Source organism: Solanum verrucosum, unplaced genomic scaffold (genome assembly GCF_900185275.1).
Source record: "Solanum verrucosum unplaced genomic scaffold, falcon-dt-bn FXZP01000026.1, whole genome shotgun sequence".
Classification (NCBI taxonomy): Eukaryota; Viridiplantae; Streptophyta; class Magnoliopsida; order Solanales; family Solanaceae; genus Solanum; species Solanum verrucosum.
The window spans coordinates 1,885,701-1,908,458 of NW_026020285.1; the positions used below are offsets into that span (position 1 = coordinate 1,885,701).

Genomic DNA, 22,758 nt, shown 5'->3' on the forward strand with positions numbered 1-22,758 from the left:
TTAAATAACTTGGCATCATACTATAATCTTAGAATTAAACAACTAACAGTTTTTTGAAAATTCTAGTCGTTGAGGCCCCCAAGAATTGTTGGGTTCAAAAGTAATGAGGGCTTCATGCGAAAGTTTACAATTGTAAATCAAGACGGTGATAAATTAGATGGCAAAAACTTATACTAAAAATATAATATTATTAAATGAAAACTAATATAACTAAATCTCGCCATAAACAAAACTATTAAATGTTTACATTGTGGATGATGTTATTGTCTTATGCTATGAGAATAAGATTCTTCAATTTATAGATCTCCAAATTTTTTTCTAAGGAAAGAATAACCAAATATGGAAGAGAATTATATTTTTCTTTCATGAAAAGTTCAACACTTTATGGTAATACTTTGACTTTCCTTAAAATAAATAAAATTAAAATATGATAGAAAATCGGAGAGGGGGGGGGGGGGGGATCCTAACAAATCTCCCCTTTTGACTGGATTTTCTTAACAAAACTTGATTCTTCTTCTTCACATGCATGATAATCTTCATTCTTCACATAATCTTCATTGTTGTTGCTTGCCATGGTTAAAAATAAAGTTTAAAATATATGGGTTAAAAATGATTTTAAAATATTTTATTTTTAATAGTGCAGCAACATAAATGTTGAAAATATGGTTTGTTTATATCCCTACTCTATTCAAATAGGGCGAAACGTCGTGATGACTCAAAATAAACATTTGATTCATTAAAGGAGTCGCCTCCTAATTTTTGGAAACCAATTTTTAAAAAAAATGTCTACGAAACCATTAAATTCTAGGTAAGAGGTTCAAGTGATTTCGAAGGGAAGGTGTTAAGAATTCTTCGAAATCCACAAATGTGGTTCCCGACTGAATTCATTTTTTCAAATTGAGGAAAAGATAAAAATAATATACAAGTATAATAAACATACAATATACACAATTAATAAAATAAAACAATAATATAAGAAACGATCTAAATTAATATACAATAATGAATCAAAAATATTGTTCGAACTTTGTTCGAATAGCTTCAATGGAATGCAACTATGGGTACCTGTAAAGACACTTAGTAAAAGTATTAGTACTAAATAGATATGAATAAAAATAAATGAATTAAATAATAATTTGAAAATAAAAACCCGTCTTATTAACATGAGAGGCCTTGGAAATCGACGGTAATTTCTTCATCGGTCAATTTTAACATACAAAATATATAAACTTAAACTAAATTTCCGTCTTTAATATTGGGGATGCCTCAAAAACCGACGGAGAGATTTTTTCATTGGCTAATTTTTACATATAAAAACTACAAACATAAACTAAATTTCCATCTTTTAAAATGGGAAGGCTTCCAAAACCGACGGAGAGATTTTCTCATAGGCCAGTCTTAACAAACAAAGCATATATCGTATAAAACAGATAATAGCTGGATAATATTGAACAATAGCAGCAAGGAGACAACAATCATATGAAGCTAACAAAAACAATATAGGGTAACATACAAAATTTAACTAATAATACTAAACAAAATAATATTATTAACAAATATTTAAATGGTGACCAAAATAGTTGCTGGAAATTCTAAAAAATAAAACAACAACATACAATTAATTCTAAAAGAAAAAGTGATTAAAAGTAGCCAAACGTTTAAGTATAATAGGATAGTAATATGATTTGGAGCAAACACATGATAAACTTTAATGGAGGAAAATTTAATTTCAAGCAGAATAATAAGACAACGAAATAAACAAAATTTAATCAACTCAATAAAAAATGTAACAAATTCAACCAAAGAAACTACAAAAAGACAATTGAAAATGAGAATAAATTTAAATCAATAATACTTGGAACACAAAACTAGTAGCATCTAAAGCAATATGCATTAAATAATCAACAAAAGTAGTAAATAAAGTCCCAAAACAATGTTGTTCACCAAAATGTTTAAAAATAATTAAATCAATTCCAAAAATAGAAATGAATACCACCATAAGTCAAATTACAATAACAACACTAATAAAGGTTACCGGATTATGCTTTCCTCCTGGCAGATCTGAAAATGTGATGTTGCTTTGCTTGTTGAGCCTAGCCGGAGCTTGATTGGTTGTTCGCCGGAGATGGAGCCATGTGAAATCTGCAAAACAGAAACAACATAATAATTGTGAAAGGGAAAGGGGAAGGGGCCTGGTGTTGTTTTCTTCTTCTTTTCTTCGGCTCATCGGAGTTTGCAACTCCTCGCCGTAGCTGCTGGTTGCATCAAACAGGGGGAAAAACAGGGGGGTTTTAGGGGTTGAGTGATGATTCTCGCTGGAAAAAAGAGAGAAATGAATGGTGGTTTCGCGTGGCTGTTCGGAGCTTTAGTTGCTAGTTTTTGTGGTTGTTTTCCGATGGATTTTGGTGGTGGAGTGTCGCGCCCCGTTTTTCACAAAACAGGTTTTGGGTGCACGACCTAACAACTCTTTTTGGGCTTAGTTTTAAAATAGGAAATAAGAAGATTCGATCTCAACCGTTAATTTACAAGAGATGAGGGGTGAGATCCAATCTCAAATGACGGACGCTCTAGATTAAAAGATGAAATCTTAACATCATATTGGATTTGATTTGAATTGGCCAAAATTGAAATAAAAATTGGCAAGAATTGAAATGAAAAGTGGCTACAATTGAAATACAATTGGAATTGAGGAGACTGTAATTAAAAGAAATTATAATAGAATATGCTAACATTTAAACAATTTTGAGGAAAATTAATGAAATGCTATCCAATTAAAATACTACAAATATTATAAATATTTTATATAATTAAAGTCACTTAATTTTTTAAAACATTTGAATTATTTCGAGTTTTACTAATAATTTTAAAATACTTTAATAGTATTTACAATAATTTTTTATAAAGCATGCATACTAAATATATCATTTTTTAGACGAAATCGATTAAAATTTTTAACTCATAATATTTTCAAAATATGTATTTAATCGAGGAGCATTCCTGAAATTGCTAAAGGTTGGTCAAAATTGGGTGTCAACAGCTGCCCCTTGGTTGCTTGGGAATGAAGAATGAATTGTCGGGCAACCAACGTTGACTTGGTAGCCAATTTTGTCCGACTGACGAGGGATGTCAGTAGGATCAATTGAAATGATAAAAAGTTGGAAAAGGGTACGACCGAGACGTTGGTATTAAGACACCTACATATCTCTGGTTATACGAGAATCAGGTCATGTGTAGTTTTAGATTCAGGAGCAAACGAAACTCCTAAAAATTGAAAGCACGGTATGATATTCGAACGGGAACAATATTGGCTTGAATGGATAGGATTAGAGTAGCTAGAGAAGCATGACAGAGAGATTTTTGGTTTAAGGGCAAAGGATCTGATGAGAAGGAGTAATACAATAGAAAGAATTGAGAGGGCCTTTGTTGCTATAGATGTAAGCACGATAATTGTAGCTGAGGGGGTGAAAAATGTCTTATATGCAAAATGTTAGTCTCTGCAAATCTGTAGCTTATAATGTGAATAAATAAAATGATTAGAGCAAATATATATCAGATAAACGGTAAATGTAAACATAATGCAATTTCCCATATTGACCATGAATTTGCCTTAAAACTATGAAAATGATGTCTTAGGCTATGATGTCTAGGGCCATGATACACAAAAATATATCCTCATGTCATGAAAATGTTGTCTGTGGGCCATAAAAAATGATGCATTTAGACTATGACACATTTGGATCATGATAAACAGAAATTAAGTCCTTAGGCCATGATATGATGTCTGCAGGCTATGAAAATGATGTCTTTAGACCATGACAACTTAGGAACATAAGTAATGAGTAAAGAAAGTGTATCTGTAATTCGAGCATTTGTTGATACTTGCGAATTGATTTGAATTTATTCGGGCACATGCAATTCTCGGGCACAATGCAATTCAGGCACATGCAATCTTCGGGCACATGCAATAATGCAATCTTCGGGCTTATGCAATTTTCTGGCACAATGCAGTCTCGGGCACATGCAATCTCAGGCACAATGCAATATCGGGCACATGCAATAATGTAATCATCGAGCACATGCAATTTCCAGGCGCAATACAGTCTCGGGCACATGCAATCTCGGGCACAATGCAATCTCGGGCAGATGCAATAATGCAATCCTCGGGCACATGCAATCTCGGGCACATGCAATGATGAAATTTTTGGGCACAATGTAATCTCGGACACATGCAATATCGGGCTCAATGCAATATGGTTTTTGGTCTCATGCGATAATTGTTTGAGGGGCATAAACCTTCGCCTTTTGGAAGGATTGAATGTCATTTGTTGACGAATTTCGAGTTCAGAATTTTGTAGCTTTGACCCTTCGTCCTATTGTAAGGAGTGGGTGAGGTTGAAATGTTGATTTGTCGGGCTTGATATGGAGTAGTTTGATCCTTTTATCTGATTGGAAAAATAGGGTACCATTGATTGACGATTGTCGGGATCGAAATAACTTGGTCCTTCATCCTGTCAGAAGGATAGTATGCCATTTGACTGGCGATTCGTTGAGCTTAATAGTGGTCAGGCGATGTTGAAGTTGTCTTTTGTATATGTACATGTTTTTCATGTATTCAAAGAAAAATAGTTAGTTAAATGGGAGGTTGAACGGTATCCCTGATTTGGCATGGTATGCTCCTCTGATGTCTGCTCGAATGTCCTTTGAAGTGTTGTCAAAAAATTTGAGGTCTCCTTCAAAATTTTCTGCCCCAGTGTAGAACTTCTGCTATTCTGACTTTAGTTGTAGATTGTCGTTTGATTGCTGTGAATTTTTAAGATCCTCTCAAAATTCTGCCCCAGTTACTGATTTGCGAGAAGAAGTACTTTTGAAGGAATTTTTGAGTTTCTCTCAAAAATTCTGCCCTAGTATCCTCACTTGTAAGAAAATGTCCTTCTAATGGAATTTTGAGAACCTCTCAAAATTCTGCCCCAGTTACACAGTCAAAAGGGGAAAATGAATTTTTTATTATGATAAGACCGAACTCCATAGGAGCGCCCACATATCCCCTCTTAAACGGGAATCAGGTCTGACGTAGTTCACAAGAGCTTAAGACATTAAATAGAGCATCCTTAAACAATACTGAAATGATAGATTTTGACCAACTTTATTGCTCATATGCTAACATGGGTATTTTCCTTGTCTGAATGTAGAAAACTTGAACTTTCAATGGCGCAAGCCTTATTGGAAACTGCTTCGAATGAGCTTCGACATGTTCACTGTTGGAGTTCCGTTGACGCAAAGTCCTCTAAGCATATGATCTTGATATCAATCAATTGTTGAATCTTGTCTTTCAGATCACGACATTCTTCTATGTTATGTCCTTTCATCCCTGAGTGATAAGCACAAACCTTAGAGGGTTCAACCCACCTTGCACGTGTATTCATCCTTATTTCACTGATAGGAGCGATGTGACCAGCAAGCCTCAACTTTTCATAGAATTGATCTATAGGCTCAGTCAAAGGAGTGTAAATTTTGATGGGCCTCTTCTCAACATTAAATAGATTTTTGCGAATATGTTTTTGAGTGAGGGTTTTGACATTGTGAACAGGATAAATAGGCTTTTGATATGGAGACATTTGATATGAAGGGATTTGATATGGTATGAGCGGCGCACAATACCAATGGACTTGGTGTATAGGTGTTTGATATTGATGAGCTTGTAAGGGAGGACTCGGCAGACTCGGAGTAAGATATGAAAGTCTGGAAGCATAAGCATGATGTTGAGGAGGATATGGGTAATTTGAAAAGTGGGTATTCTTTGGAGGCATTTGAATGGAGCTTGGTTGATTTTGAGAAATAGAGTGAGTGGGTGGAAGATTATCTTAGATAGAGGCTTGACTTGTGACAAGTGGCTTATCTATGTTTGTCTCCAGAGTGGGATCGACAGAGAGTAACAACTTGGCCCACCCGCGCATACCAGACACTTCTTCTTCTAATTCCCTTATTTTATTTTCCAGGCTTGAGACCAACTCGTCTGAAGGATGCTTCTTTTCAATAGTCTTACTCATAACCTTCTCATTAGTTGCTTTCCCTTGTTGTTCTCATTTGGAAGAGAAAGAAGAGTGTCTTTTGATCGCGTGTGGTAAATCATGGTCTACAGATCAATCATTGGGGAAGGGTAAAATAATAGTAAAAGCAAAAGAAAACCCAAGTTAGAGTGTTGCATAAATTGAGATGACAAACACATTATTTTAAGATAAATGCCCTAAATGCAAGAAGCCTCATTGAGCCAGAGGTAGGCCTAAAACGGCATATAAGTGATGCACAATAATTAATTCAAGCCTTATTTGTCAATTTGGAGTTTAGATTAGAGAAATAAACAACTTTATTTATTATAAAATTCGAACAATACATCATAATTGAAAAACTGAAATAAACTAAGGGAACGGGGTAATAATGGTAAAGTCATCCTAAAATCTGAAATCTTGAAGATACCGGTTCCAAGAGCTTGGCGCCAATTGACTTCTTGTATAAGGAATGACTTCATGCCCGATCATCAACACGTTGCGTGCCCATATGTTTTCCCTTTCATCAGTGAGCCCATAGTATTATTCCCCACTCAATTCTCTGTCTTTAACCTCTTTTAGGATCCATATGTGATACTCGCGTGTGCATAAGATCTGTCGTACACCCATAGGAATGGTCAACACCCGTTCCCATCTTTGGAGTATGTTGTGGACTTGTGGTTTATCTAATCCAAATTCATACTTAAACTGCTCCATGTTAGACCGGAGTGGTATTACTTGAGTTCACCCAAATTAGCGAAGTACTCGAAGAGGAGCATATGGTTGAACACTATTTAAGTCAATAAGCTCAATGAAGTATCAGTCATCACCTCTTACTATTGCATAAAGGGTGAAAAACCAATGAAGCTTCCATTAGATGCGGCCGCTCTCGATCTCTGTCAAAAATATCTACCAGTCCATGAATCCAATAGGGGCGGTGAAAACTATCATTCTTCTTGGATGATTATCAATCTTGTTGCCATAACCAAGAAAGATGTCTACCACGTCAAACCGTAGGTAGAAGTGTTCAATAGCCCATAATTGCAGCAAAAGGTTGCATCCTTCGAAAAACATTCGACCATCGATGCATACTGATAGAATCCTCATTATTTTCGCCAAGATCATGGGTACTAAGGTTTTCCTAGGTTCGTCCTCTCTTTGAGCTAAATCTTGGACCACATAACCCAAGTTTGTGTCAATCATTCCCCTTATCTTAAGGAAAACCAGGGATCCTAATAGGGCAATGGCAAAGGCATTTAGACGATATGTTTCTCATTCCTCGACGAAACACTCAAACTCATCACTAAAAGAAGGCAAAATTGGATTTGCTTTCATTCCAAGACTTTTTAAGAACTCCATTGATGATGGCTTATATGGTACCATCATTTCACACTCGTGGTATGGCAGGTCAATGAAACCACTTATCTCCTCAATCGTTGGTGCCAAGTCAAAATCCACAAATTTGAAGACCATCATCATAGGGTCCCAAAATTTTAGCAAGGCCCTAATCAGGTGGGGGTTTGGTATGACAAATATGAAGTAGGTAAGACCGTCCAACAATTGACGAATCTCTTTTTCGCGGTTTCTTTTAATATCAATCCATCAGTTCCTTAGCTTGTAGTTCACCTCTACGACCATCTGCGGGTTTGGGGAATTGAAAGTATCCATGACTCTGCAAACAAAACAACAAACGACTTCTAAACTCCATTTTGGCAAAGTTTGGCTTAATTTAATTATTGAATCACATTGACACATAAATATGCAATTCGTCTAAAAGGTGTTGGGGCCCTTTAGACGATAGGGTGGCTACTAATTGTGCGGATTGACACCAAGGTTCAAACCACCTAGGGTTTATGCAACATGTATGACCTAAGTAAACTTTCTAAGAGTTGGCTTAAACGGACTTGAAAGGAATTCTATGCGAGAAGGCTCGTGGTTTTTTGATAGTAAAACTATTTGTTCCGTCCACGCATATGCCGACTCTCTATAATTGAGTGTTTGAAGAGAATTGGAGTAGTTGTGAGAGGTGCAAAGTCACAACATTACGATAAAAAATATAAAAATGGAAGAGGGTCCCAATTGGGGAAAGTATGAGTGGAATAACAGTTTATCAAAGCAGTACAATTAGCATATAGATGAAAAGCTAATAACACATAAACAATTTTAAGGAAAGCAGTAAATAAATAAATAAATACATACATAAATAAACAGATATAAGCATGTAAGAAATTCAATAAATAAGGAAATAGATATGTGATTAAGCATGAAAGTACTTAACAATAATAAACAAACAAACAATAAAATGACCAAATAAAGTAAACCCCATATAAGCGTGAAACACGTAATGGTAAGAACTTAATATTTCCAGCGGAGTCGTCATTCTGTTGTGCCCCGTTTTTCACAAAACAGGTTTTGGGTGCACGACCTAACAACTCTTTTTGGGCTTAGTTTTAAAATAGGAAATAAGAGGATTCATCTCAACCGTTAATTTTACAAGAGATGAGGAGCTAAGATCCAATCTCAAATGACGGACGCTCCAGATTAAAAGATGAAATCTTAACATCATATTGGATCTGATTTGAATTGGCCAAAATTGAAATAAAAATTGGCTAGAATTGAAATGAAAAGTAGCTATAATTGAAATACAATTGGAATTGAGGAGGTTGTAATTAAAAGAAATTAAAATAGAATAGGCTAATATTTATACAATTTTGAGGAAAATTAAAATAATGTTATCCAACTAAAATACTACAAATATTATAAATATTTTTATTTAATTAAAGTCACTTAAACTTTTAAAACATTTGAATTATTTCAAGTCTTACTAATAATTTTAAAATACCTTAATAGTATTTACAATATTTTTTTATAAAGCATGCATACTAAATATATCATTTTTTAGATGAAATCGATAAAAAATTTAACTCATAATATTTTCAAAATATGTATTTAATCAAATAGCATTCCTGAAATTGCTAAAGGTTGGTCAAAATTGGGTGTCAACAGCTGCCCCTTGGAGGAACGGCTGTTAGGCAGTGGTTTGGGTTAGGGTTTTGGTTGGAAATGGGTGAGGTTTAGGAAGTGTTTATGTTAGCTATTTGGTGGTTCTTTTCAAGGGTTTTAGGGTCATTTTTTTGAATTTGGTGGGTGGAGTAATGGTGGTTTGTGGTTGTTGTTTCAGGTGAGCTCACGGAGCTGTAGTGGTTGAACAAAGATGGTTTCATTTTCGTCGGAAAAGGAGATGAGGGTTTGGGTTGGAGAAGAAAGGGGTTTTGGGGGTCATTTTCGATGACTATATTACCAAAAAAGGGACGAAAACAAAGAGGGTTTTGGTCTGGTTGTGCGAGCTAATTATTTCAAGTGCGAAAAATAGTATTTTTTGAGCTTGTTTCCGACCACTGTTTGCTGGCAGCAACAAGAAAGAGAGGAAAATGGGTTGAACAAGGAAGGACATGGGTGATTTTGGTACAAGTTTGGTGGTTATTGGGTCACCGGAAAAGGGAATCGTTTGGCAGTTGTTGCAGCGATGATGGTGTTGTGCTTCTTGCTGAAAAAATGGGGAAATGAATGGGTTTTTTGGTTTGTCGAAGCTTGGTCGGAATTCGGGGTGGTGGTGACCGGAAAAGTAATGAATAGTAGACCCTTTTTTTGTGAATGAAATCTGAAAATTTCCAACTCCATTGTAAAAAAAAATTCACCACCCTTGACCTAATGAATAAGTCATTGTTTAGATAGAAAATAAAAAATTATCTATAGTACACTACCATTCTTTTAAAATCGTGCCAAAATCACTAGCTTTTAAAAATATCTGAGCATGAAATCTTATCCATATTCGAATGAATTTCTAGACTGTGCAAAATATCAAAATTAATATTAACAAATGTAACAAATAAAATTATTATTAAAAAGTATAAAGAACGTAGCTAATGACATGTAAAAAATGCAATTTAACAGAAATAACCATTTAATCAAAATGAACAAATATTTGAACGTATTTAACCTACTATGACAAAAAATAATGTAATCAAAATTAACTGATAAAAAATCCTAAATTTTGACAAATAAAGATAGTTATTGATAAATTTAATTAAAATTATAAAAAATGTATTTTGAACAATTAAATAAATAAAACTTAAAATTTACGAATTTTGAAAATGTTAGGCCAAAATTGGATGTTAACATGGTTTTAATCTCTTCTTCACATGTAGCGGGACAAAAATCTTCTTTATCATCAATTTTGTTGCAAATTAATTTGAAACCACTTGAACCAGTCTTCAACTTTGTTCCATTAAATCATTGAACCATGTACTCTGATACCATTTGTTGGGTTCGAAAGTAATCAGGACGTCATGCTGATGCTTACAATTGCAAAACAAGACGGTGATAAATTAGATGGAAAAAACTTATACTAACTAACAACATAAAATTATTGTATGGAAACTAATATAAAAGAAAAATATTAAAACTATTGAGAGAATAAATCTCCCCATAAACAAATTGTTAAATGTCTACATTGTAGATATTATTGTTTTATGTTATGAGAATATGAATCTTCAATTTACAAATCTCCAATTTTTTCTTCTAAGGAAAGAATAACCAAATATGGAAGAGAATTATATTTTCCTTTCAGAAAAAGTTCAAACATTTATGATAATATTTTAATTTTTTTTAAGAAAAAAAACTTAAAATATGGTAAGAAAATCAGGGAAAATCCTAACAAGAATATCAATTATATAAATCAACTTGTCTAGTTCTTATGGACATATCTAACTTTATAGGATGTCGATAAATAATAGGGAACCCTAACAAGTAGACAAACAAGCACAAATAAATCAATAAATAAAAGAGACAGTAGACAAAACAAAAAGAGGAATAAATAAATAAATAAATAAAGGAGATAGTAGACAAAAGAAAAATAAGATAAATAAATCAATAAATAAAGAAGATAGTAGACAAAAGAAAAAGAAAAAAACAAATCAATGAATAGACAAGTCGACAAAAGAAGAAGATAGACAAATCAACAAATCTCAAAAAATGACAATAAACAAGCAATAAATCTGAAACACGGTATGAAGACAAACAAAAAAAACATTTCTTAAACATAAAGGTGCACAAACCCCTAACAAATCTTTGAAAACGGCATCAAAGTAAAACCCTAGAAAAAGAGAATAATTCTTTTTAAAAAATTAACGTGAACAAACCCCTAAAAATCACTATAAAATGCAAATTCTAAAAAAATATTATCGATATCAGTGAAAATCGATACTCAACCCCAGTGTCCTTACACACTACAAATGACAAATATAAAAAATTGAACATAAATAGTACAAGAGAATGTGAGTTGACGGAGAAGACATAGTACCTATGATCGGAGGTTGAATCTGTTAGCAGAAGCAAAAATCAAAGAAGAATCTACGAAGAACACCGACGAGCTAGGATTTGTCTGTCGCGATTGAGTAGAGAGAATCTGGGGTATTTTGGTTTGTTTGGGTATATTATTAGGTGATAGTAACTGGTGGATTAGGGGGTTATTAGGGCGGATTGTTTAAATTTTGGGTGATTTTCTTTGTGGGTTTAAATTTAGTGAATATTTCGGGTAGATGCATAGGATGACGACATGTGTCCAACTGTTAGAGTGAAGGACACAAATGATCCATTTTTGGATGGCAAGGACACTAGTGTCTAAATAGTATAACAAAGGGTATTCATATATCATTTTTGATAGTTCAGGGGTATATTCATCTTTTTTTCCTTTAAATAATGATGGAGTTTCTTTTTCCATTTTATCCTTTTAGGGATCGTTTGGTACAAAAATAAATAAAGCATGAATTAGAAACGTCGGGATTAGTAATGCAGGGATGTGTAGTGTAGAGATTAGTAATGCAGGGATGTGTAGTGTAGAGATTAGTAATGCAGGGATGTGTAGTGTAGAGATTAGTAATGCAGGGTTTATTGTTTATTAAGTGTTTGGTTCATTGATTCCCACCTCATCTTGTGTTTGGATTAAAACTCTACACACAAAAAAAACTTTCAAATTATACCCTTGAATTCTTATAGGATTTTCTATTTCGTGTATTGGGTCAAGGTAGATAATTGTCGGACAATAGTATTTTTTTTTATGGCCTTTTAACTAGCTAGGAGAAGAATAATTTTGTTGTCATGTTTGCTATTTTCTCACTTGAATTATTTGAGGGTAGATAATTGTCATCTTAATAAATTGGTCACTCACAAAAGATCAATTTTTAATTTAAAAGATTTATACTATCTACTTTAAAACCAAGAAGACGGTAAACAATAGTAAAATCGAATAAACCATCTACAATTACACATAAAAATTGCAAAATGTAGTTCTAATATGTATACCATTTTTTATAAATTATTCAAAATACAAATAATTAGAAACTCACACACACACACATATATATATATGTCAACAAATAATGCATTCAATTAAGATCACAAACGTCATGTGGTGTTATATTTGTCTTTTCAATTAGTAAATGAAAAACTCACAATATTGTATTGAGTTGTATTGGACATATTTAGCAACAAACAACTCTCTCTAAATAAAATTTGTATGCTAATTATTTAAATAAATTTACTAGTACATTAATAAAACATAAAATTAAGAAAATAAATAAAATGATTTGAGGAATAATTTTGTCTTTACATAGATTAATCTCAAATTCTATGTATTACTAATACCACCAAATGGAAGGTATTAGTAATACATCTTATAACAACATGTAGGGTGTATAACTAATTCAGGGATTAGTTAAACATAGGCCCAAAATTCCTGCCAAACATAGTACTAAATAATATTATACATAATACATGGACTATTTCTCCTAATACTCCCTACCAAACAGCCCCTTACTGATTATTGATATTATGGAAATCGTTTTCTTGATTTTGTAATAGCTCATGATCTAAACAAGCCGTACATACATCTTAATACTTGTTCCTTGATGTCGAGGGCACTTTCAAAGAGTGAGGATTTTCGTGACATTTTCAATTAGATGTTTTATATTTCTTATAAGTTATTTAATAGTTGACATGTTAAACTGTATCTATAATATGATGCGTTGGGTTTAGTTTGATCCTAATCAAATCATGTTGAATTGTTCTATTTAATGATTATTCAATTTGAAGCTAAAATCTCAAATCATCGATTTGCGGGAAGCCTCTATCATTCTTGGATGATTGAAGAACCGTATCATTCAAGTCATTTCTTTTCTTAACTCGATTATGAAAGCAAGTAAGAAAAAGGATCTTGCATGATTTCAAATAAAGTAACTAAAATTTTCTAGTGTAATCTCGAATAAAATAACTAAATTTTTTCAGGTAAATTATTAAAGAGTTTCATCTAATAACTTTTATGAATATACAAAAATTTTACATTGTATAATACTTCTTCCATCCATTTTTACTTGTCAACAATAGACTTTGTACTTGGTGTTTATGAGAGATGGTCATACAATCAATTTCTTCATAAATAATAAATGAAATGCATAATCTCAATGAACTTTCAATAGCGTAGTTAATATTAAAGGGTAAAAAAGATATTATTTTCTTCATATGCTAAAACTGAATAAGTAAGAGTGGAGGGAAGGAGTAACAAGTATTCACCTATTCATTTTGTTTCAAAATAAGAGGTGTTTCACAAAATTAAGAATTACATTTATTTATTTAGGGGATCTTAATAATTCAATTGGTTGGTCACCTAAACTTTCATCAATCTCCACTTTTTGATCCCCTGCCCATCTTCACTTCCCTACCCAGGGGCGTATCTAGAGGGGGTATTGTGGGTAGGGATGGCAATGGGGTGGGGCGGGCACCAGCGGCGGAGCCAAAAATTTCATCAAGGGTGTTCAAGAATTATTTTTTTAATAAGTGAGTTGAATGTTATTTGTTTAACCTAGGGATTCTACCATTAACCATCTCAACATTTGTCAATATCAAATATAAACAATCGAGTTTTATTTTTCTTTTTGATGCATTTATTTTATATGATAAAAATATATGATTATTATTTTTAAAGTGAAATATTTTACGAACAAATGCGTCTAGCTTTACGAACAAATGCGTCTAGCTTTACGAAACATAAATCACACCATTAGAAAAAAAATTCTTAAAAAAAGAAGAAGATAAAACGCATGTATTGATTTTAGCTTTGGGTTTAAAGTTGTTAACACATATAAATACAAATTTTAAAAGTAAAATATTGGCTTTTTTGTTTTCACCATTTGAAAGTGCATTATATCCTAGATAAAAAATTAGAATTACATGATAACTAAATATTCAAAATTAAAATAATGTATTCATATATGTTACTCTATATTATTAAAATTGTAATATTAATAATTAAGAAACTTGAGGAACATAATAATGGTGTGTGAGGTTGTGTTCTGCTCTCAAAATAAAACTAAAAATGTTGTGCGATCTGTGGGATTTGATCCAGTGCACCTAGGGTGGAAATGAACACGCTTAACCACCGCACCACGGAAGAGTTTATGTCAAGGTTGTTCAATATTAATTATTTATCCCTTAAATACAGAATTTGACCTCTCCATATGATATAATTTTCCAGTAAAGGGTGTTCAGCTGACCACCCTTGAATGGCTGTAGCTCCGCCCCTGATATTTGCCATAATATAATTAGCATGTCTTGCATGTAGCACTAAATTACTATCTTATCTACTATTAATTAGTGTATGATTTTGAGTTGAAATTAGTTGTTAGAGCCTAGAGGTCGTGATTAGTCAAATGGTTATCCCATGTTCATTAGAAGTATGATACTTTCCATAATCATGCATAGCACTAATGCTATTTTTAGTCCACTATTTGTTGTTGTAATATTCAATCTCAAATGTTGAATTCTTGTCATTTTGGTAAATTATGATCTACAGGCTTGAGGATCTTTCTGGCCATAAATATTTTTGATTGGTGTAAAACTAATAGTATTATATATTTTGGACCTATAATTTTTAAAATTTAATAGTTCATATTAAGAACTTAAAAGTCAAATCGATCAAATTTATATTTAAGATGCATTTTTTCGTAATTATGCTTCATCTTGCCAAAATCCTAAATACGCCTCTATTCCTACCTCTGAGTAATAAAAAATAATTAAGAGAACACATTTTTATTTTTATTTTCTAATTTTATCCTTATTTAAATAAATAAAATTTTACATAACCAAAAATCATTAAAGAGCTACTTCTTTTTCAAGACATCAATTAAGAATAAATTAGTAAAAACAATTCTTACCCCCTTTGTTTCATTTTGATTTGACCCCTGTAACAAAAATAAATATTCCATTTTACTTGTCCATTTTTGCAAGAAAAAAAATTTCGGAAAAAAGAACAAATATACCTCTAAACTATGATAAATGGTACGTCAATACCCTTCGTTATATTTTTGGATTGTATATATCCTTACCATCAATATTTTGGAATGCATATACCCTTAAAATAAACGTACGAACATGTATCATAATCCTAACGGCCTACCCAAATTTAATTTAATTTTTATTCACAATTAAAAAAACTACCCATCTTTCACAATTTTAACTCATCCATAACCCAAATGGTGACCAAAAGCAACCAAAATCAAAAGAGAAGTTACATTAGTTAATCAAAACTCTCAAATTCCTCTTCTTTTTTTTAACTTCTATAACAAAGACTTATTTCAAACATTTAGATTTGACAACATTTCCATAAGAAGAAGAGGATTTTTTTTTCCGAAACCCTTTGGACAATTTCTTATTCTTCATCTTCTTCAACAAAAATCCTTTGTACAATTTTTCGGTTAATTTGACTGAAATCACATAAAAAAATTGATCCATCAGAAAAAAAACTTGCAACTTTCCAAAAATTTTGGTATAGCATATGCAGCTTTTCATGCCTCTAGGAACACAGAAACAAACCCACATTATTGAGCAGAAACTAGAGAATGAAGCAGCCTACGAGTTGTTTGTGCTGATTAATTTAGTAAAATACACCTCTAAATTAGCTCTAATTAAAACTTTCATAATGAATGTGTCAAATCAATAGGGGTCAAGTAATATGAATTAGGAGGAGTATTCTTTAGGACTCTCTAGGAGTGTGTAGTTTTCTTAAGGGGTATGCACAAACCGAAAACACCGCTTATTTTGAAACAGAAAGTAATTTTTAGAACAAAATACCAATCATCCAATAATAGTAATGCAGGGAGGGATTGTGTTGATAAGACCCAAAAACAGTGCACTTTATTTCTGATGGATGGGAGAGAGGGCCACTAGTAATCAAACTAAAAGAGTTTTCATTGACAAATAAATAGTCTAGAAATATTACACATTTGAGTCAATTTTCGACTAAGTTGTGTATGCCAAAAAAAATTGTACAGCAGAAACTGTGAATTTTGAAATCAGAATAACTTATATAAGCTTCTTCTTTTCAAAGAAAGTCTTCAAGTGCCACACTTGCAAACCTGCCACAGACAAGCATATAAGAATTGACAGACCAGTCATCCAAGCCAATTTATAGCTGGTATCTCTGTTCAGTTCCTGCATTTCTTCTTCCCTGTGGCACGTCAACATATCGACTCGTTAATTATTTAGTGTTGATTCATGAGTTTTGGATAGATAACATTAAGGTAAGATTAAACACACCTTTCTCGGAGATAAAACATTTCATCGTGGACACCTTGAACAATCTCAAGCATATGCTTTAGTTCTGATTCCATTGCCTAGTAAGAGCAAAGATAAAAAATCATTACGTATGTCTAAATCATTTTTAGAAAATGCAGTCATCAAGAACTACATGTAACAAGATTGATGTACCTCGACACAAATTTTGGAATATGACTAATTACAATTCTGCCAGCAATTTTTAGATAATAGAGGATTAACGTAACTAAAGGCAAGAAAACCGACAAAACAATTTAAGAGATGATCACGTGTACGACTTCAATTGTGTTTTCACTTGTAGTTGTTCGGGACAAGATGGATGGAATGAAGTTCTCAACATAATCGAATCTTTAAAAGGTTGAAGAAAGTAATAGAGGGATGTTTTTAATGATGGCACTTCACATGAAACACAGAGATAACTTTATGCAGTGGTATTGCTAACTAAAAAATCAATGGATTTCAGAACCTCGTGTTTGAGGAGCTTAAGATTTTTTTCAACTACCCGCCAGCCAGCAAAAAGCTCACAATTCAGGAGTTAACTGCACACTGAGCCATGAAACTCTAAGCAAAACGACATAGCCCCGTTGTGCATTATAAAACAGTTAGGTACCTAGTGACATGCAAGGAATAGCTTAGCCAAGAGGGCCTGCATATCTAACCAAGAGGCTGGAAGTTCGAGTCAGCAACAGAGAAGAGTTGAAAAAAGGAAGGAAGTTGGATCTTGAGCGGGATGTTTAGAGGATAGAGTTTGTCATATGAACCAACAAAACAAAAGAAAAAGAACAATGTACCTAGTTAATAAATCTTTTCTTTTTTTGATAACCGAGAAATCTGTTTGTGACTCGCCCTTTGGACCAATCACAACCTTCTAAACTCGGTATATAATGGGCCCACCCCTCTACCCTTCTCCACTTAGATACCGAGCTTCGCTTTGCATGGAAATAATAAATCAATTTGAGAAAAATGATGTTCCTTTTTCTTTTGTTTCTATTTGATGTTACTGAGTTATTTTAAGAAAGCCTAGGCTTGATCAATGGAATATGCTTAGAGTACTTCTTCAATGATACATAAGAGTTGAGAGTTGCTAGATGAAAGCATGTGTGTTGTTGCTTGATGAAAGGTTGATGCAAAAGTTGCAAATTGTAGCTGTTTCCCTAAAATACTTTAGCATTAAATACACAAAGACCAAGTAACCCCCTTAAAGACACCAAACTCTTTTAGATAATCCAGTCTATCTTATACACTGCATTACAATTGGAGTACAATTTCTTTTATTTTAAGAAAATACTAATTCTAAGTTTCTCCTGATATTTGGTGTTAAAACTCAAAGAATACTGACTACAAGAATGAGTGAAATGCTGAGGATTTTAATCTCAAGTATGCTTCAAGTAAGGAATGGATCAGGGGTTTCAAAGTGAATCCTAAGTCTGCTCTGCTGGCATAATGGAAATTCCCCACCTCCAATATGCTGATGACACATTGTTTTTTGTGAAACTGAAAAGGAACAAATCAGAATGCTAAAGGTTATCTTTATTCTATTTGAAACAGTTTTTGGGCTACACAAATTGGGGCAAGAGTTATATTTATCCAGTCAATGAAGTACCTTAGTTACATAACTTGGCTGAAATCCTAGGGAAGAAATAGTGAGCTTCGTACAGTATACTTGGATATGCCATTGAAGATGAAAGGAAATCAATAGGAATCTGGAGTAGGATTCTTGAGAAGTGTGAAAAGAAACTATCAAACTGGGAAAGCCAATACTTGTCACTATGGGGGTGACTAATCCTGTTGAACAATGTACTAGTCTACTAGATGTCATGCCCAGACAGTCCTTGTTCCATGTCCCCTCTAATGTTATCAAGAGACTAGATGCCTAAAGAAGAAATTTCTTATGATACGAAAAAGATATACCTGATCAGACGGGAGACCTTGAGAGCAAAAAGGAAGGTATGCTAGGTCTTTTCAATCGAAAAACCCAGAATCAGGGTTTGTTAATGAAGTGGCAGTGGAGAATGGCTTCTGAAGAACATTCTCTACGGAAGGAGGTGATCAGAAATAAATATGATGAGGATTCCAATTGGATTACCAAACCAGTCCCCACCCTTTATGGCGTAAGTTTTTGGAAATCCATCAGATATTTGTGGCCAACTTTCCTAAGCAACTCAAGATTTAAAGTGGGAAATAGCTGACGCCAGAGACTATCTATAGTCACTTAGGATAGGGAGGGCAGGTTTGCCGAACAGAAAGAGAAATAGAGGATTGTCCCAGCTTGCATCTGGTGGACAAAAGGGAAGAAATAAATCAGAGATGCTTTGAAGATAAAGGAAGCTCCATCCAGAAGTTCAAAATGAATTGTCTAGTCCTGTTTTAATTTAATGTAAACAAGAACATATAGCAGAGACACAATATTTTTGATGCTTTAGATTACATTTAGAGAGGTATCAGGAACCATCTTGTAATTCTAATTTTGGGCTTGACCACACAACTTGTGCAGTCAATTCTATTTATAGAACTTGTTATCATTATCAGAAATAGATAAATAATTGGAAAATTTCCAAGAACAAGAAAGTACTTTGGGTATTTAAGTATACACTTCACATTCTGAGATGAACTAAATTAAGCAACTGCCAATGGACAATGATGTCTTTGAAACTTCAATTGAGTTTATTAAGAAATTAGAACAGGCGACGAGGTTTTTTTCCTGATTAAGTAAATGGTCAAAGTCTCAAAGAGGTGACATTGTCTAATCTAAGTATATCTCTTTTGATGAAGGAATACAGCTATTAAAACAACAATTATTAGCTCACCAATTATCTCTAGGTGATGATCTCTATATTTTTAACTCATTTCCTCTTTCTTGTGAAAATTTTTTAATTACTCCCCAAAAGAATAACACATTTCTATATTTAGTAACAATTCAACTTAACCTCCATTTTAACCGTAATGAGATGATCTATAGCCACACAATATGGCTTGTTTTAGACCACAAAATTCAAAAGTCTTTCCTTCTTAAACTCCGTACCTAGTCAAAACCATCACATAAATTGGGATGGAGAAGTAATAAACCTTTTGGCCAATCACATTCTTGATATCTAAGTTGCACAGTTCTGTAGAGTATATTTTAAGCCTAACTTCTGTTGGCAGAGAAGAAAATTAGCGACACTGCACCATATAGATATCGCCCAGCTGCCTCACAACATCACTAGCAGTAGTTGTATTCTCAGGGATGTGGAAGTGTATAATTGGTTCAGGTGTTAATCCAATGTGAATTAAAGTAACCAACCCATATGAATTGATCCGACACACCCATATAATTAAATCTGAATACCTGATTATGAACCCCCACCCTGATTCCTTTCTATTCCTTCAATATTGTTGTCTTTTAACTAGGATTTTGCAATCAGTTAAGAAAATGAATGTTTGTCCCTTTTCCGTAAAAAGAATCACAAATTTTGTAACAGCACAAAAGAGCCCCCCAAATCTGATACCTTACTGATCAAACTAAACAAGATGCTTCTATCAAACAAGACAACATTAAAAGTTCAGGGAAATTTAGAAGCTTTCACTGAACAGTATATTCAACATTACGAATTATAGAATGCATGCAGCACTATATGCTATAAAATAGTCATTAATTTTCTCAAAACCAGGAGACACAGACACATTTCAAGAAAATTAAATATTACATGAATACAGGGGTCAACGGATGTCAATTGCCAACATTTGTCTAGACAAAATAGATAGAAGGATCCTGATAAATATGAAATTGAGCTACACAGGTACGCAAATTAAAAGAAAAATAAGTGCTTACCTCAACAGAGGCTTTCTTGGCAACATTTGTCCAATCTTTAGCTGCAACGCCACTTTTCCAGTCAAAATCAATAGTCAACTTAACCGGAGGCTTGTGATCAGCAGCAGTAAAGCAAGTGTGATAGTCTGCACCTTCCGCAGTCTCAAAAGAAAAATGCCCCTCATGAACATTTTCCGCATAGTGATGGGCATGGCTATTCCCTTGTGCAGACGTTACCTAAAGCACAAAACACCAGAAGAAATCTAGATAATCAAAGGTATATCGGAGAACAAGGACAAATTTTCAAACTTTGAGCATATGAAACCATCAGAACAAATGCGTCAGGACAAATAATACAGTATTGGCATAAGATGGGTCTGAATTCAGCAGAACTTACACAGGATTCATATGGCAGATCTCAACTAACTTGGGATTGAAATATAGTCAACTGATTGATCAAATGACTAAATGTATCAACATTCCTCTATTGTTACATTACAAATACATAAAACAAAAAACCAAACAGAACTTAATTAACTAGGTTAAAGATTTTTGCAGTTGACTCCAGAATATTTGTCCAACCATAATATCAAAATGAAGCTTTACAACATCTAGCATATCCCCATCAATGCATCTATCATCCAAAGGTGAAAAACTTGTACTAGTCCAAAATTAAGATTTTTATATCAAGAACTACACACAAAAAAACTCTTAAAATCTTTTATATTGTTTTATAATTTTTAATCTAATTATACTATTGTCATTTTTCAAACCCTGTATTTATTTGAAAAATTATTAATTTAAAACTCAATAACTTGACAACACTAAAATTCGGAACCCATCAGCTTCAAATCCCGGTTCTGGCGTCTCAGCCTATGCAGACGATCACCATAAGAAGAACTAGTATGTTTCCATTGACGTATAAAGCTTCAATTAAGTAAACCCAGTTGCTAATTTGAAAAATAAGCATAAACCCATTTGTAACCTAGCTTATATAAATCTGCGCAAAACAAAAACAAAAAGTGTATTTACCCTGACGGTGACTTTGTGGGTATCAGGCAAAGGATAACCTTCATTTGGATTAACGATGTGATACTTGCCAACAGTCATGGAATGACCCTTGATTTCTTCAGCTATGCATTTTGTATGACCCGATTCCAGTTCAAATCTTAGAGATTCAATTTGGGTCAAAAAAATTCCCAAAATAACAAGAAGAAATAGGGTTTTACTTCTCCAAATCATCATTTTCCTGTTGAATTGAACCAAAACAAGAACAAGGGACAAAATTTAGAGAAAAAAATTTGCTAGATTGAAGGAGAAGTTGAAGTTCAAAGAAGGCTTTGTTTTAGGGAAGAAGACAGTAGGACGATATATCGAAGAAAGTCAAAAGACTCGGATTTTGTATTTCTATGATCTATACTTCCCAATTTTTATTTTTTCCACTTTTTAATAGTGTTGATTCTTCTTTAATTAGATGTGGTAATAACATGATGTGACTACAACTACTTTTATTATTCAATTCAATTCTCTAATGTTATTGCATAGAATAAGAAGAGACAAGATATGTTATCGAGTTAATTAAAGACACGTGAGAGGTTGGATATGTTATAGTTAAATTTTGAAGGTGAAAAGTTATGTTCACTTCGAAAGAATAAGACCTAACTAAAATACAATACTCGAAGGAAAGACAAGCAAATAATATTAGTTGTTATAGATTTGCTATGGAGGAAATGTCGATTGTTTTTTCCTTAGCATTAATATCATTTTTTTCAATTAATGTAAATTAAGAGGCAATGACTCTCGGCCCCTATAAAATGAGTCTAACCTTCATGTCGAAGGATTCTGAATGTAACAATTGATTTACACACTATTAGAAAAACATTAACATTCTTATTTACTTTTTTCTCAAGACTTGTATTGTTTTTCAAGTACTAATCTACTCAAAAGACGTCTTCATCAAAAGACATCATTGGATTCAAGTTATTCAGGCTACATTTATTGATATTCTTATTTAATTACTTTTGATATATTACTATTCATTGCTTCATTCTATTGTAAAATAGATCAATATTCATGTGTCCTTAAAATCACGTAATAAATTCAACTGTACTTTTTTAAGGACAATCAGATTGCCGCCCACCTAAGGCAAGGCAATTATGATATTATTTTAATTCTACTTATTTTTTGCTAACAATTTTATATTTGTGAAGCTAAAGTGTCGATTGATATAATGGATGACACTAGAAAATATTGAGC

At 33.0% G+C, this 22,758-nt stretch overlaps 1 protein-coding gene across 1 annotated transcript; it reads right to left on the reverse strand.

The window, feature by feature from the left end:
- Window positions 1-16,338: 16,338 nt before the first annotated feature.
- On the reverse strand, window positions 16,339-21,908 carry LOC125834263 (transmembrane emp24 domain-containing protein p24delta7-like). The gene is made up of 4 exons (XM_049513429.1): window positions 21,535-21,908; window positions 20,524-20,739; window positions 16,695-16,771; window positions 16,339-16,605 (listed from the first exon to the last, which is right to left on the reverse strand). Exons 1-4 carry the CDS (start codon window positions 21,745-21,747, stop codon window positions 16,461-16,463), a joined length of 651 nt encoding a protein of 216 aa, XP_049369386.1. The 5' UTR covers window positions 21,748-21,908; the 3' UTR covers window positions 16,339-16,460.
- Between the last annotated feature and the right edge of the window lie 850 nt (window positions 21,909-22,758).

What these genes read in the sequence shown, in the direction of transcription:
- LOC125834263 (XM_049513429.1), bottom strand. Translation starts at nt 21,747, where the DNA reads ATGATGATTTGGAGAAGTAAAACCCTATTTCTTCTTGTTATTTTGGGA. An exon ending in CCCACAAAGTCACCGTCAGG is followed by an intron (nt 20,740 to 21,534) that starts GTAAATACACTT and finishes TTTGTGCTTTAG; the next exon opens with GTAACGTCTGCACAAGGGAA. An exon ending in ATGTTTTATCTCCGAGAAAG is followed by an intron (nt 16,606 to 16,694) that starts GTGTGTTTAATC and finishes GACGTGCCACAG; the next exon opens with GGAAGAAGAAATGCAGGAAC.